The sequence below is a fragment of the Peromyscus leucopus genome, chromosome 2, assembly GCF_004664715.2.
Source record: "Peromyscus leucopus breed LL Stock chromosome 2, UCI_PerLeu_2.1, whole genome shotgun sequence".
Lineage (NCBI taxonomy): Eukaryota > Metazoa > Chordata > Mammalia > Rodentia > Cricetidae > Peromyscus > Peromyscus leucopus.
Genome location: NC_051064.1, coordinates 51,960,326 through 51,977,243, shown reverse-complemented (window position 1 = coordinate 51,977,243; position 16,918 = coordinate 51,960,326). Strand labels below are relative to the sequence as shown.

Genomic DNA, 16,918 nt, shown 5'->3' with positions numbered 1-16,918 from the left:
TTCAGTAGTGGGCTGGAGAAATGGCTCAGCAGTTAAGAGTGCTGCTCTTCCAGGACCTGAGTTCAATTCCCAGCAACCACATGGTGGCTCACATATATAAATAAATCTTAAAAAAAAATTAAAAAATACTTCAGTAGTTTCCCATTATGATGTTTTAGACAGGCCATAATAATAATAAAGTAAAAATCCAGTGTGACAAATGGCTTAGAAATCGAAGGCTAGGCTCCGAATCTGTCTCCCACCTTCATCTGACCTCGTTGTACTCGAGCACCCACAATCCCCGTACTGCTCCTTGCACCGCCAAAACTTCATACATGGCGTCTGTCTTCATTCGAGGACAGCATTCTAGCTGAATTTTGTGTTGAGTGTGTTTGTAACCCCCATTTTCACCTGGTAGTGACTGGTTTTTGAATACCGGTAGGCTCAAGCAGTTGTTGGTAATTAGTTATAAAGTGCCTCATCAGTCCGAAGGCGCAGGATGGCTGTGTGTACTACTATATTGTTATGCTGAAGCACATGAGTGCTTAAAACTATATGCAGGATTGTTTTTTACAGTTTTCATGACAGGATTTTATTGCAAGAAGTCGGCAAATTAACCATGAAATCCTGTCACTGTGACAGTGTATGTATTTGTACTGTAGCTTCTTAAGTGGATTTTTGCAGTTTTCACTAGAGTGCAATCCTAATTAACATTGAATTTTCTGGTTAACTATCTTTTGTTGCAGTGCATTGAGTATAAATCGTGTATTGTAGCTCAGTGGCCTTTACAGCTGAGCATTTTGATTCCCTTTCCATTACAGTTAGGGTACAAATACTTTTATACATGCAGCTTTTCCCAGTTGTGCACCAGGGTCCAACTGTTGCTGAGGTTAGTCTCTTAATTCCTCAGCTCGAGCCATCCTGTCCGTCTCATAAGTATTGGACTACAAGCGCATGCCACTGCATCATCTCTCTTTAGTTTTTACTTCAATGTGTTATATCCGTATTGGTTCCCAGTTGAGGATAAAAGGAGTTAAGCATTATGCTTTTCGATTCATATTGCCAAATTATTTCCAGAAGGGTTGTAGGACTCTTTACTAGAAATCTGCAAATGTATTATCACGATTGTTTCCATCTTTAGATACTTCTCTGCATATGCACATGTATTTGCTTTTTTTCTACTTTTGAAATTTTTTATTGGTATACAATATGATGGTGTATAAAATGATAGATTTTACTATGATACTGGAATCCATATATATGATGTACTTTGGTCGCATTTATTCCAATACCCACACTACTCTCTCCCCTCTTCCACTGGTCCTTTTTTTCCAAATAGTCATCTACTTTGATGTTTTTTGATCTAGATTCCACATATGAGAACATACTACAACATTTGTGAGTCTAGTTTATTTCATGTAATATCATTTGCCAATTCCATGTGTTTTACTGAGGATATGATCTCATTCTTTATGACCAACCAATACTCTCTCTCTCTCTCTCTCTATATATATATATATATACACACACACACACACATTATAATCCATTCATCTGCTAATGAGCATCGAGGCCAATTCCATAACTTTACTGCCTTGTAAATAGTGTATGCAGTATTTCTCAGAATGGCTTGTAAGTTACATACATGAATGTCCCTTTATCCTAATATTCCTATTTTTCTAAAGAATGGGCTTATGTTACCGTGATGTGATCATTAGGGAAATTGACATTGGTGCACAATGTGTGATTTACAAGTGCCCTCAAGATGTCTTACCTAGCTCTTCCACTTCCAGCAGATCCAGTCCAGAAAGTATCTGTTTATTTTTCAGTCTCAGACTGGAACAGTTGACTAGCACATGTCTGTCACCACTTTGGCACTTCTGAAGTATGTGTTTTACAGACTGACCCTAAATGTCTTGGTTGTCACTTGGTTCAGATTGTAGACTTGGCTAGAATTACTAGATGGCCTATTTGTTGGTGGTTGTATCTGAGGTTTGTCCAGCTACACCTCATTTTGATCATTGCTTAGGTTGTCTTTTTCCCCCCTATTCTTTACTCAGTACTTTTCCTTTTTTTCATTAATTTGTAGGAAGATGCTTTGAAATCCTGGAAGCATCCTCTTCCTAGTAAGCTTGCCTGAATCTACCTGTGCTTCTCTTCTGAGTCGGTTATTCCTATGGTGATTATAAAATCATTCTCCTTAGTTTATTAGGTGGCATGTAGTAAGCAGGTGTTTTCGCTTGGTCTGTTAGTACAGCCCCCACAGGTTTTTACTCAGTTCTTCTTCCTTCCTTGTTTCCATACTCAGGTTTTGCCTGAGTCATCCAGTGAGGACATTGGCAGTCGGCCTTCTGTCTTCTGTTTAGTACTCTCTGGTGTAAAAAGAACACCCCAGTCTTATCATTTATCTTCTTTTAAAGTCAGATGTTTCTGTAAGGAACTTTTGGGGCCCACTGCTTTCATCCATTACTTCTGGAGCTCTGGAGATAGTTTTGTTTTCTGAATGCTGTTCATAATGACCACCTTAGTTAACGAGCAACCTTGCAGTTTGTGCCCCTCACTTGGACAGAATATTCAGACTTCTTTCTTGGTGTGTAAGATTGTTTCAAATCCGAAGCTTGGCTTCTCTTTCTCGTCTCCCTTTAGCACACTATTCATTTTCACCATTGAGCCCCCATCCATTCCCTCAGCTCGTGAAACACTGTAAAAATCCTAGTTTCTCACATAAGGCCTTGGTGTTTATTCTTAATGTTATTGCATAGTGCAAAGCCTTACCTGTCAGGTAGGTAAATTCACTCACTTCGAAATTAGATGACAGGAGTTAATGTAGTAGTATTAAGATATGGCCCTCAGGGCTGAGGAGATGGCTTGGGACAGGAAAGAGCTGCACAACAAATATGATAACATGAATTCAGATCCCTAGCACCCATGTCTTAAAAAAAAAAAAAAAGCCAGATGTGGTAATGTGTACTTGTAGTCTGAGCACTGGATGGAATGGGCACTGGCAGATCTGGACTGACCAGTCTAGATTAAATGGAGACTTCAGGGTCAGTTAGAGATCCTCTCAGGAAACAACAACAAACCATGGAGGCATCAAGCACTAAGGAGGCAAAGGCTCGCAAATGTCTTGAGTTCAAGGCCAGACTGGTCTACATAGCAAGGTGTGGGCCAGCCTGGGCTACTTAGACCCTGTCTCCAAGAAAGGGAAGAGAGGCTCTGGAAATGGCTTGCAGTTTGAGAGCGCTTCTGTTCTTGCTGAGGACCCTAGTTCAGTTCCCAGCACCCGCATGGCAGTGCATAACCAGCTATAACTCCAGGTCCGGGGGACCCCAGGCTTTCTCTGGCCTCATACGCCAGGCGTGTGTGTTGTGTGCATAAGTGCACACAGGCAACCTTTCATACACATAAAAATTCACTTTAAAAAGTGTAGAAAATGACACCAGTGCAGATCATGAGTGAACACATGCACACCACACAGACAAAAAAAAAAAAAGTACCCCTCACCTTAAAATGGGAGGGGATACAAGAAAGGGTTAAAATGACCCTCTGTGTTAAAATACAATAAGCAGTATGTTGCCACAGGAAATGCTAAATAAGGCAGCCTGTGGTTTGAGTCCAAAGGGTGAAACACTGCGAGAAATACTAGGTGGCGGTAAGGGAAGTGATGTAGTATTTGAAGAAACTTGTGCAATTACACAGATCAATGAACACAGGATGAGGCTGAGACAATACAGAATTTACGAGTAGTTGGTAAATGAAGTGATGAGATTTGCTGAGGCTGAAAAGTTGGTATCTGAGTAATAATGCCCAGGCAAAGAAAGGGTATGAGATTTCAATGTTTCTTCTTACCATCCCGGGGCACCTCTTCCCTGGCTTTGGTTACATTTTACCTAGGAATCAGAGTACAACTGTAGCTTAATAAATCCATCGCCATTCAAGGATACAGGGTTTCCCACTGGAAGCATACAACAAGGCATATCGTTACCCCTTTTCTTTCGAGACAGGGTCTGACTTGTGTAGCCTGGCTGATCTAGAACTCACTATGTAGACTCTGTAGACTCAGATCTCCCTGCTTCTGCCTCCCAAGTTCGAGAGGTAAAGATGTGTGGCACCATGTTCAGTTACACCGTTACCTTTTTTTTTAAAAAAAAAAATACATTTTATTTTTACTTTATATAAATCAGTGTTTTGCCTGCAAGTATGTCTGTATGCAGTAATCAGATCCCCTGGAACAGGAGTTACAGACAGCTGTGAGCTGTCATGTGGGTGCTGGGCATTGAACCCAGGTCCTCTGGAAGAGCAGCCAGTGCCCTTAACCACTGAGCTATCGCTCCAGCCCCCACCTTTACCCCTGAAAAGCAATTCTTGGTTTTAACTGTTTTTCTTGGTTAAAAGCCTATACCCGGGGCCTAATCTAGTGGCATACTTTTCGATCTCAACACTCATGAAGTAGAAACAGGAAGACCAGGAGTTAAAAACCAGTTTGAACTACATCAGACGTTCTCAACTAATCTGGACTGCATAGACACACCCTGTCTCAAGCACTTAAGACAAAAATTCCCACCCCTAAACCAGAGTGGTAACATAAACCTGTAATCCCAGAACTCAGGAGGCTGATCAGGAGAGTCATTAGCTCAAGGCTAGTCTTTTTGTGAGCTCACAAAAACTTAGTAGCATAGGAGTTTGCATAACACACATAAACTAAACGTGTACAAAACATAAAGAACAGCTACATAAAGGCATTGGGGGAAAAAAACCAAAGAAATTGGACAGAACTGAACCTTTGAAAGATGGGAACTGCACTGTATAAGAATAGTTCATTTGGGGGCTGGAGAGATGGCTCAGCGGTTAAGAGCACTGACTGCTCTTCCAGAGGTCCTGAGTTCAATTCCCAGCAACCAAATGGTGGCTCACAACCATCTGTAATGAGATCTGGCATCCTCTTCTGGACTGCAGGCAAACATGCTGTATATATAATAATAATAAAAAAAAGAATAGTTCATTTGGCTTTTCTATGAGAGTCTTCCTCAGTCTGGAATCTAAGGAGAAAGCCGTAATTATTGTTTTATAAGATGGACCATGGAGCTTCCAGGGTGACTGGATTCTGAGGGAGAAATCTCAGAAAGAAAGGAGGCCCTTGCCAGGTGGTGGTGGCACATGGCTTTAATCTCAGCACTTGGGAGGCAAAGGCAGGCAGATCTCTGAGTCCGAGGCCATCCTAGTCTACACAGTGAGTTGTAGGACAGCCAGGGCTAGAAGCCTGTCTCAAAAAAAAAAAAAAAAAAAAAAAGGAGGAGGAAGAGCCCCAAGATTGTACACGAAAGATTCAGTCTAGATTTTGTCTGTCTCTGAGATGCCTGTGTACAGGGAAAATATCAAGGGTCTATGTAAAAGCTGGAGGGGTGAAAGAGCCTCACAGGTATCTGAGCTGCCCTCAGAGAGAAGACATTCTAGAGGTTGAGTCCTGCTGGGTCTGAAAGGGCTGGGGAACATTCAGGCCCTCCCGTGAAGGGCATGATCCAGACTAAGGGTTAAACTCACATTAAGAGCAAAACCAGAACAGGGCTGTCGCATGAGTAAATGAGGCTTCTGGGAGTTCAAAATGAAGTGCTAATCATTTAGTGTGTTAGAACAAAAGGTGACATTCCCCAGATTAAGGTAACAGAATCTAGAGATTCGATAATTTATCCACAGTGCCCAGCATAAAATTAAAAATTATTAAACATGTGAGGGGGCACAGAGTCAAGAGCGGGTTGGGGGGGTGGGGCGGAGGACCACAGTAACTCAGTGATGGAATTTGCAAACCAAGATTTAGTTTTCCAGTACTGGGGATCAGTTGAACTCAGAGCCTTGTACTGTTATGCCCAGAGTTCGGGGACCCCCAAAAGACCACCACAGAGACAAAATCCCATATGTAAAAGCAAAGAGCCTTTATTTCAAGCTCCGGAACTTGGTCCCTCTGTCTGTCCAACGCATCAGTGAGAGCAGAGAGCCCTGAGCTCAGGTGGGGCAGAGTTTTTATCGTAGCAGAGGTTGGGGTGAGGGGATTTCCAGAGTCCAGGACCCTTATTGGCTGACCATTGTCTAGGGGTATCTGTAAAACAAAAAAAAAAAAAAAATAGGTATGTGCTAGACTCAGAGACATCTGGGGCCCTTCACCGTACATGCTAGGCAAATGCTCTACCACAGAGTCACATCCTTATCCCTCTTCTCACTTTTAATTTTGAGACAGAAGTAACTAAATTATTCAGACTGGTCTTAATATTTTCTGGCTTCAGCCTCCCAGGTAGGCCAAATTACAGGCCTGCCCCACCAAGCCTGGCTTGGAGTTTAAAAATATTATTAGAAATAGCCGGGCGGTGGTGGCGCACGCCTTTAATCCTAGCACTCGGGAGGCAGAGCCAGGCGGATCTCTGTGAGTTCGAGGCCAACCTGGGCTACCAAGTGAGCTCCAGGAAAGGCCAAAGCTACGCAGAGAAACCCTGTCTCGAAAAAAAAATATATATATATTATTAGAAATATATTTGTAAACTCAAAAAAAAAAAAATGGTTACAGTGAATAAGCAGAAGTTTCAAGCTGAGACGTGGGAAATGAAACAGGGGATGGAGGGACCCATTTGGAATCCTATAACCGTAAATAAAATGTTTGAAAGGAAATGAAAAGTTCAGCAACCCTTGACAACAGACTGGAGAAGCAGAAGGATGAAAACAGGGCCTCGGAGGTGCATGGCTGGCACTGGAGTGGGGGCAGAAGGCTCGGTGTGCACCGGAGTGGGGCAGAAGGCCTCGGTGTGCACTGGAGTGGGGCAGAAGGCTCGGTGTGCACTGGAGTGGGGGCAGAAGGCCTCGGTGTGCACTGGAGTGGGGGCAGAAGGCCTCGGTGTGCACTGGAGTGGGGGCAGAAGGCCTCGGTGTGCACTGGAGTGGGGGCAGAAGGCCTCGGTGTGCACTGGAGTGGGGGCAGAAGGCTCGGTGTGCACTGGAGTGGGGGCAGAAGGCCTCGGTGTGCACTGGAGTGGGGGCAGAAGGCCTCGGTGTGCACTGGAGTGGGGGCAGAAGGCCTCGGTGTGCACTGGAGTGGGGGCAGAAGGCCTCGGTGTGCACTGGAGCGGGGGCAGAAGGCCTCGGTGTGCACTGGAGTGGGGGCAGAAGGCCTCCAGGGTGAATTGACAATGCCTAGCAGGGATGAATTTTTTTTAAGGGCTTTTAAAAGAATTAAAGAATGACATGAACAGCTTAGGCCAATACTTTAGCATTTGGAAGACGTGGTCAGATGTGTTGTGTTGGAAGATACTTAGGACATGCCACATTTTTAAGTTGTTTATTTGAGCACCTACAGTCTCGAAGCAGCTTAGAGTTCGGCTGGAGGGAGTTGGTGGAGAGTGCTTTTGTTTTGTTTGTAGTTGAATCCACAAGGGAAGCAAAGTTATTTGATTGGTTGAAGTCTGGGCAATTGTCTTACCTGGGCTTTCCTGTGAGCAGTTCAAGAACACCCAGTTGGCTCCCTGTGATTGCCTGAGCTAGTCTCCTTTTCTGTTTCTAAGGTCCCTTTTCTGGGCCTTCGAGTTGCTCCAGGCTAGTAGATTCTCGCTGAATTATTTTAGCATTTGAGAAAAAAATCGCAATTTACCAAAACCGATTCAAGATGAAGTTTGAAAAAAAAAATCTGAATATGTAATAAATTGAATCCAAACAAATATGACAAATATGACTTCCAGCCCAAATGGTCTTTTTGGTAAATTCTGTTAATATTTAAGGGGAGAAATGTTGCACAGACTCTTAGGATCCTAGCACAAAAAGCCTTACAAGAAAATTGCAGAACAATATCCTTAATGAACATAGACAAATAAAAAAAAAAACAACCAATTGTATGAAAATATAGCAAACTGAATGCAGAAGTATATAGAAAAGATGATACGTCATCCCCAAAGGAGACTTATACCAGGGACCAGGCCTGTTTAACTTTCACAAGTCAGTCAATGAGACAAGCATGTTGGCACAGACCTGTGACCCCAGCCAGCATCCTAGGAGCAGAAGCAGGAGGCACAGTTCCAAGGTCATCCTAGGCTACAGAGTGAGTTCCAGGCCATCTGAGGCTACAGAGGACCCTGTCTCAAAACAAAATAAAGTCAATAAAATTTAGAATGTTAAAATATGATCAGCTCAATAGATGGGGGAAAAGACAGTTTAAAAAAATTCAATACCCATTCATGCTAAAGAAGGAAAAAAAAACTCTTAAAAACCAGAAATAAAAGAAAATGTCATTAATCTGACAGGAAGCATCTGTCATAGTTTGTCAACTTGACAGAAACCTGGACTTTAAGATGAGGTAACCTCAACTGAGAATGACCTCCATCAGTCTGGTCTGTACGCCTGTCCGTACTGCACTTTCTTGATTGCTGATTGACATAGACGTGCCTATCATATGTAAAGCACCATTATCCCTAGGCAGGTTACCCTGGGCTGCAAGAAAGGTATTCTGAGCAAGCCAGAGCAAGCAAGCCAGAAAACTGCATTCCTCCATGGTTTCTGCTTCAATTCCAGCCTCCAGGATTCTAAAGCCTCTAGTTCCTGCCTTGACTTCCCCTGATGATGGACTTGAAAATAGAAAGCCAAACGAACATGTTTGGTCAGCGTTCTATCACAGCAACAGAAAGCAAACTATACCCACATCTCTGATCATTTCCAACCAAGACTAGTGATAAAGTTTGTCAGTTCTCATCGCTTTTCCACTCAGTCTTCTGTTAGAGCCTCAGGTTGGCATACAGGAAGAAAAGGAAAAACAACAACAACAACAAAAATGCATAAAGACTGGGAAAGCTGTAAGGAATAGAAATTAATAAAAGTCATAGAGTCACCAGGCGATGGTGGCACACACCTTTAATCTCAGCACTCGGGAGGCAGAGGCAGGCACACCTCTGAGTTAGAGGCCAGCCTGGTCTACAGATTGAGTTCCAGAATAGCCAAAGTTACACAGAGAAACCCTGTCTTGAAAAAAAAAAAAAAAAAAAACGAAACAAAACCAAACAAAAAAATTAGAGAACTAAATAAATTAAATAAATACCATGTTTGTGGAGTAGAAGACTCTCAATTCTCTGATTTCATCTGTAGGCTCAGTGCAGTCCTGATATATAAATCCAATAGGCAGTTATTTGTTTTTGTTTTTCAATTGGCCTGTTGATTTGCATTGCCTATGGAAATATAAAAGACCTGGAATATCCAATGCACTCTTTATAATGAGCAACAAGTTTGGATGACTCAATAATACCTGATTTCAAGACTCACCTGAAATCTACAGTTACCCAGAGAAAGTGGTAAATAGTTATAAACATCAGGAAATAGAACCTGATGAAAGAGTCAGAAATGGCTCTACACACATGAACTCAAGTTTTTCTTATTTCTTTAGTTTTTAGACAGGGTCTCCACTATCTAGCCCTGGCTTCCCTGAAATCCATAGACATCTGCCTGCTGTGGTTTTAACAGCCTGATATATTTTTTTTTTTTTTGGGGGGGGGTCCTGACAAATGTCCCAAGGTTATTCAGTGGAGAAAGGATAGGTTTTCAACATATGGCGAGAGTACAGTTAGAAGTCTGGAAAAAGTTTAGTCTTCTGTGTTGCAGCACAGAATTAATTTGATACAGCCATAGAACTAAGAGAAAAGCTAAAAGTCTAGTGACTCTAAAGGAAATATGGAGTAACTTCCGGAGCTGCTTTGCTGGATAGTTTTATGTTAACTTGACACAAGCAAAAGTCATTTGAGAGGAGGGAACCTCAGTTAAGAAAATGCCTCAGCAGTGCTGTGGTTGGCGCACGCCTTTAATCCCAGCACCCAGGAGGCAGAGGCAAGTAGATTTCTTTGAGTTTGAGGCCAGCCTGGTCTACAGAGTGAGTTCCAGGACAGCCAAGGCTACACAGAGAAACCCTGTATTGAAAAACCAAAAAAATAAAATAAAATAAAGAAAAACGCCAGGCAGTCATGGCGCACGCCTTTAATCCCAGCACTCTGGAGGCAGGCGGATCTCTGAGAGTTCAAGACCAGCCTGGTCTACAGAGTGAGATCCAGGGCAAGTTCCAAAGCTACACAGAGAAACCCTGCTTGAAAAGCAAAACAAAACAAAAAAAGAAAGAAAATGCTTGCATAAGATTGGTCTGTAAGCAGGCTTGTAGGTCATTTTCTTGATTAGTGATTGATGTGTGAAGGTCTAGTCCATTGTGGGTGGTGCCCTCCCTGAGCTGGTGGCCCTGGGTTCTATTAAAAAAAAAAAGAAAGAAAAAAACAAAAGCAAAAACAACCCCCCCCCCCAAAAAAAAACAGGTTCTATTAAAAAAAAAAAAAAAAGCCAGGTTTTGTGGCCGAGAGCCCTTTAGTCCCAGCATTCAGAAGGCAGTGTCAGATCTCTGTGATCCAGACCATCCTCATTTACAGAGCCTGTTCCAGGACAGTCAGGGTTGAACAGAAGAGACCCTGCCTTGAAAAACAAAAGGCTAAACAAAACAAACAAACAAACAAACATGGGTTTGAGCAAGCCAGTAAGCAGCAGCCCTCCATGGCATCAGCTCCTGCCTCCAGGTTTCTGCCCTGTGTGAGTTCCCATCCTGACTTCTTTGGACGATGAACAGCGATTTGGAAGTGCCCTTTTCTCCCCAACTTGCTTTTTTTTTTTTTTTTAATGGGTTGTGGTCTGATTGTTCTTTATTTTATATCTAGAATCCACCTATGAGTGAGTACATACCATAACTGTCTTTCTGGGTTTGGGTTACCTCACTCAGGATGATTTTTTCTAGTTCCATCCATTTGCCTGCAAATTTCATGCTTTCATTGTTTTTCTCTGCTGAGTAGTACTCCATTGTGTATATGTACCACATTTTTTTCATCCATTCTTCCGTTGATGGGCATCTAGGTTGTTTCCAGGTTCTGGCTATTACAAATAGTGCTGCTATGAACATAGCTGAGCATGTATCTTTATGGTATGAATCAGCATTCCTTGGGTATATGCCCAAGAGTGGGATGGCTGGGTCTTGAGGTAGTTCGATTCCTAATTTTCTGAGAAACCTCCATACTGATTTCCACAGTGGTTGTACAAGTTTACATTCCCACCAACAGTGGAGGAGTGTTCCCTTTGCTTCACATCCTCTCCAACATTGGTTATCATTGGTGTTTTTGATCGTAGCCATTCTAACAGGTGTAAGGTGGTATCTCAGAGTCGTTTTGATTTGCATTTCTCTGATGATTAAGGATGTTAAGCATTTCTTTAAATGTCTTTCAGCCATTTGTAGTTCTTGTTTTGTGAATTCTCTGTTTAGCTCTTTAGCCCATTTTTTAATTGGACTGTTCAGTACTTTGATGTCTAGTTTCTTGAGTTCTTTATATATTGTGGAGATCAATCCTCTGTCAGATGTGGGGTTGGTGAAGATCTTTTCCCAATCTGTTGGCTGTCTTTTTGTCTTATTGACTGTGTCTTTTGCCCTGCAAAAGCTTCTCAGTTTCGAGAGGTCCCATTTATTAATGGTTGTGCTCAGGGTCTGTGCTGTTGGTGTTTTATTTAGGAAATAGTCTGCGGTGCCAATGCGTTCAAGAGTGCTTCCTATTTTCTTTTCTATTAAGTTTAGTGTAACTGGATTTATGTTTAGGTCTTTGATCCACTTGGACTTGAGTTTTGTGCATGGTGACAGATATGGATCTATTTATAATCTTTTACATATTGACATCCAGTTATGCCAGCACCATTTGTTGAAGATACTTTCTTTGTTCCATTGTATACTTTTGGCTCCTTTGTCAAAAACCAGGTGTTCATATTTTTTAAAAAATTATTTATTTATTTATCTATCTATCTATCTATTTATTTATTTCACATACAGTGTTCTGTCTACATGCCAGAAGAGGGCACCAGATCTCATTATAGATGGTTGTGAGCTACCTTGTGGTTGCTGGGGATTGAACTCAGGACCTCTGGAAGAGCAACCAGTGCTCTTAACCTCTGAGCCATCTCTCCAGCCCTGTTTTTTGATCATGGTGTTTCATCATAGCAATGGAAATCCTAAGTAAGATACCTGGGGAGAGGTAAATATTTATTAGAGGAAACAAAAATTGATAAATGGATTGGGGGTCTCTGATAAGTTATATTTTATTAATATAAATTTAATGCTTGTCAAAAAACACCTTTAAGAAAATTGAAGTGCGAGAATTGTTGAAACCAAGGTTGGATAAAGCACAGGGACAAATAGCCAAACGAATGGAAACACATGAACTATGAACCAAAGGCTGAGGGACCCCCAACTGGATCAGGCCATCTGAATAGGTGAGACAGTTGATTGGCTTGATCTGTTTGGGAGGCATCTAGGCAGTGGGACCGGGTCCTGGGCTCATTGCATGAGTTGGCTGTTTGAAACCTGGGACTTATACAGGGACGCTTGGCTCAATCTAGGAGGAGGGGACTGGACCTCCCTGGAGTGAGTCTACCAGGTTGATCTCAGTCCTGGGGGAGGACTTGATCTGGAGGAGGTGGGAATGGGGGTGGGCTGGGGGAAAGAGGAGGGGGCAGGAAGGGGGAGAACAAGGGAATCTGTGGCTGTTATGTAGAACTGAATGGTATTGTAAAATAAAATAAAATTAATTAAAAAAATAAAGCAAAGTGAACAAGCCCCCCCCCCAAAAAAAAAGAAAAGAAAAGAAAATTGAAGTGGTCAGCAGCAAACAGGAAGATGATATTTGGAATAGATTGTGTCCAGTACACACACAAGTAAAAGATAGCAGTTTCACAAAACAAACAAACAAACAAAAACTATGTATGGTAGCTAAACACATGTAGATGTGTTCAGAATCATTAATTATATGGGAAAATAAAACTACAATAATTACGAGTTTGCTCCAAAGTTAGAAAGAAAGAAAAAGAAAGAAGATAAAGACAAGACAATCCGTACCCAGCGAATGTTGGTCAACTTTAGTTCTTTAATTCTATGAGTGGGGATGCAAACTGGTATAGCCACTTTGGAAAAGAGGAGATTTCCTAAAAAAGTTATAACAGAGGTTCCTGCAGGACCCGGCTGATCTGGCGGAAGAGGTAACCTGTGTCTCCATTTTTCGAAATTCATTGAACTGTACACTTCACCTGTGGCACTTTATAAACCGCACCACTCCAAAAGCAAGGCTCGAACTTCAAGGCGGTTTCCAAGGTGCCTCTGGGTCCCTACTGGCGGCGGCGGCTCTCTGGATCAGAATCGAAACTGGATCCCCGCCCCTTCCCGCGCCGCGAGACAGTTTCGATTTCCAGTCGCCGGTCCTGGCCGCTTTTCCCTCGGGTTTCCTTCTTGGAAAGTCCCCACGGTGCTCATCCTGGGCGGCTGTTGGGGAGCCAGGGCGCTCATCGCTCGCGGGGAGCCACAGAATGACAGCTGAACAGCGGCAGAATCTGCAAGCATTCAGAGACTATGTCAGGAAGACTCTGGACCCCACCTACATCCTCAGCTACATGGGTCCCTGGCTCCAGGAGGGTGAGTAGTCCCCAAGGCAGGCTCTCAGGCTCTCCACGTTGGTGTTAAAAAACAAAACAAAACAAAACAAAAACCACTCAGGCCGAAACCAGTTGGGGTCCCGTTCCTCCCCTTTTTATCCTCCTTTTTTTGGGTTAATTTGGTAACCTAGGAACACTGGGTTTGTGGCAGACCCCCAGGGCATATTAGACTGGAAGACTGGAGGGCATTTGGGTTTGGTGGGCAGGGACAGAGTTCCTGCAAAGTGTGCAAAATGTAGAGTAACTTGTGTAAAGATGCTTTTGTTTTTTTTTAACTTTCAAAACTGGGGAAATCGTCTGTTTCTTTTTCTAGACTGCTCTGTAATTCCCGTCGTCCTGGCATGAGAGATTGAGAAATAAGAATGTGGCCCCCTGTTGATTGCTCTACAGAGCAAAGCTTTGGGGCAGAGGTGGAGGTGAGGCCCTCATGAAACACAGCACTGTCGGACACCAAATGCTGTCAAAGGATGTTGCTGACGGGCAACCCGTGGAGGAGTTCCCCAGACTCCGTGCGTCTAGGGTTTTTGTACAGTTGTTCACATCTACCTTTTGAGCCTTGATTGAGACGCTATGTAGGTTGTACTGGGTGCTTCCACGTGAGCCAACAGAGACTTCCTCCGAAGGGTGATGGGAGGTGGTGTGCGAAGGGAGTCCGGGCGACAAAGGACATTTGGCGGTTACTTTTTGTTTTCCAAGTGCCTGTTTGTCTTTCCTGGTGGTGGACGGGTGGTGCAGACTGCAGGTGCATTCCGGAGCTTTGCTCTACAGCCTAAACAGGTTGTGCAGTGAGCCGGAAAAGACCACCGCGGGGTCCCCACCCCCAGTTCTGCTAGAGAGAAGTAGAAAAAGACACCCCAATGACTGGAGTAGCTTGAACCATGAAGACAGGAAACCCACCCAAGACATCTCTTAGCGTACATGGTGGTGTGACTTCTTGTCTTTTAATCTTCTTAGTCATTTACATTTGCATACAGAGGAACGAGGTTCATTATGGTATTTTCTGTGCATTCCTGCTATTGTTGTCATTTATTCCTCTCTTCTGTTGCTTTCAAATCCCTGTCTAACCTGTCCCTCTCTGGATGGTTTCCACCCCTCCCCCAATGGCCCTGTGTTCTGCTTTCTTAGAACATGCATTCCATCACTCTCTCCCTTCCCCAGTCTAAGATATCTTCCTTCCATCTCAGGATGTCTGTTTTAGTTTCATGAATTTTAGGGTTTTTATCCCCCCTAGTTTTGTGAAGATGATGTGAAGATTGAGATTTTTTTTTTTTTTTTTTTTTTTTTTTGGTTTTTTTCGAGACAGGGTTTCTCTGTGTAGCTTTGCGCCTTTCCTGGAACTTGCTTTGGAGACCAGGCTGGCCTCGAACTCACAGAGATCTGCCTGCCTCTGCCTCCCGAGTGCTGGGATTAAAGTCGTGCGCCACCACGGCCCGGTGAGATTTTTTTTTTTTTTTTTTTTTTTTTTTTGTGATGTGGATTATGTTGAAATTTGCCTAGTATTAATTCTATCCATCTTGGGAGATCTTTCCATCTTCTACTGCTTTCATGAATTTCTTTCTTCGGTGTCTTGAAAGTTTGCACTGCAGTGGTCCTTCACTTCTTTGGTTAGAGTTTGCTGTTTGTTTGAAGTCATTGTGAATAGGACCCCCTCCCTTCCCGGTTTCTTCCTTGGCAAGGTTGTTATTGGTATGTAAGCAAGCTACTGGTTTCTGTATGTTTATTGCATATCCTGCCACTCCGCTGAACGTTTTTATGAGGGCTAGGAGTTTCCTGGTGGAGTCATTGGGGTCTTTCTAGGATTATGTTGTCTGCAAATGGAGATAATTTGACTTCTTCCTCTCCTAGTTACACAAATTTTATTTATGTCTCTTGTAGTATTGTTCTAGCTGCGACTTCAAGCGCTATATTGAATAATGGTAGAAGGAACAGGGACCCTTGTCTCATTCCAGATTTTAGAGGAAATGCTCTCAGTTCCCACTATTTAGAATAATGTTTGTAGGTTTGCCATTGTTCATGCAAAACAAAAACAAAAACAAAACAAAACAAAAAATCATAAAGAAGCACAAAAGACTCCAAATAGCCAAGGCTGTCATTAGCAGAGGGACAATGCACGCCATCAGATTGGCTATCTATCAAGGAAACAGGTAACAACAAATGCTGACAAGAATATGGAGGAAAAGGAACCCTTTTCGCTGCCGTTGAGAAAATAAACTTACTACTGAAGAAATCACTATGGTGGTTTCTTAAAGCAAGCGAACAATCAAACCTGAAAATAGAACTGCCGTATGACACAGCTGTGTGCTGCTCTTGGACATAGTCCCAAAGAGCTCAGATTTCAGCCTAGCACAGACCTGTTTGTCACTTACACACACCTGTTTGTCACTGCATTTATTCATGTAAGTGGGGTCACAGTAAAGAACCCCTGAGACACTAGCTCTGTGGCTAGGGGGGAGGTTTTTATTATAGACATGAGGGAGCAAGCAGAAGTGTCTGGAAGAGTCCAGAGCAGAGATGCAAAGATGCAGGCTGACCATGGCCATGGCGACTTTTTTGAAGTAGAGAAAATAGCAGGGAGAAGCAAGAGAATTTAATAGTGTTTGTGGGGGTGGAGGCAACATGGGGAGACCCCAATAACTCACCAGGACTGGGAAACACAAGCAGCCCAAAAGTCCGTCAATGGATGAGTGGATGTACTGAACTTCATAAGCTGATTTCCTTCCTTCTTCTATGCGCTCGTCTAATTTCACCATCAGAGTAATGCTAGCTTTGTAGAAGGTGTTTGCTGGTGTCCTCCCCTTCTAGTTTATGGAATATGCTGAGGAATACTGATTTTAGCTTTTCTTTAAAGGTTTGGTAGAATTCTACAGTGAATCTGTCTAATTCTAGGCTTTTCTTTGTTGGGATACTTTTTTTTTTAACTGTTTCTGCCTGATTTCTTGTTATAGATCTGTTTGTTTATATCCTCTTGATTAATTTTTTTTTTCTGTTTTTTTTGAGACAGGGTTTCTCTGTGTAGTTTTGGTGTCTGTCCTGGATCTTGCTCTGTAGACCAGACTGGCCCTGAACTCAGAGAGATCTGCCTGGTTTTGCCTCCCGAGTGCTGGGATTAAAGCCGTGTGCCACCACAGCCAGGCTCTGGTCTCATTTTCTAGAAAGGGATAAAAACATGCTTAGTAACTTAAACTAACCAGGAAACAGAAAATGAAAGTATAAAACAAGATGATGGAGGGAAGGCTTATGTTAGTTTTGGGTTTTAGCCAAAAATGTCTTTAAAGGTGCCAAGATGAGTCCATAGGCAGAATTAGGGTCTGTGGTGGTCTGAATAAGAATGACCCCATAAGAATGATTAGTCAGCAGGAAGTAGCACTACTTGAAAGGATTAGAAGGATGAGGAGGTGTGGCCTTGTTGGAGGAGGTGTGTCACTGG

The 16,918-nt window shown here is 42.8% G+C and overlaps 1 protein-coding gene across 1 annotated transcript in view; it reads left to right on the top strand.

The window, feature by feature from the left end:
* Nucleotides 1-13,083: 13,083 nt before the first annotated feature.
* Ddx58 (DExD/H-box helicase 58) overlaps nt 13,084-16,918 on the top strand; it is a 48,100-nt gene continuing 44,265 nt past the window's right edge. Inside the window, exon 1 of the mRNA XM_028884064.2 lies at nt 13,084-13,471. Within this exon, the coding sequence (XP_028739897.1) occupies nt 13,366-13,471 (106 nt within the window). The 5' untranslated portion in view covers nt 13,084-13,365. The remainder of the gene's footprint in view (nt 13,472-16,918) is intronic.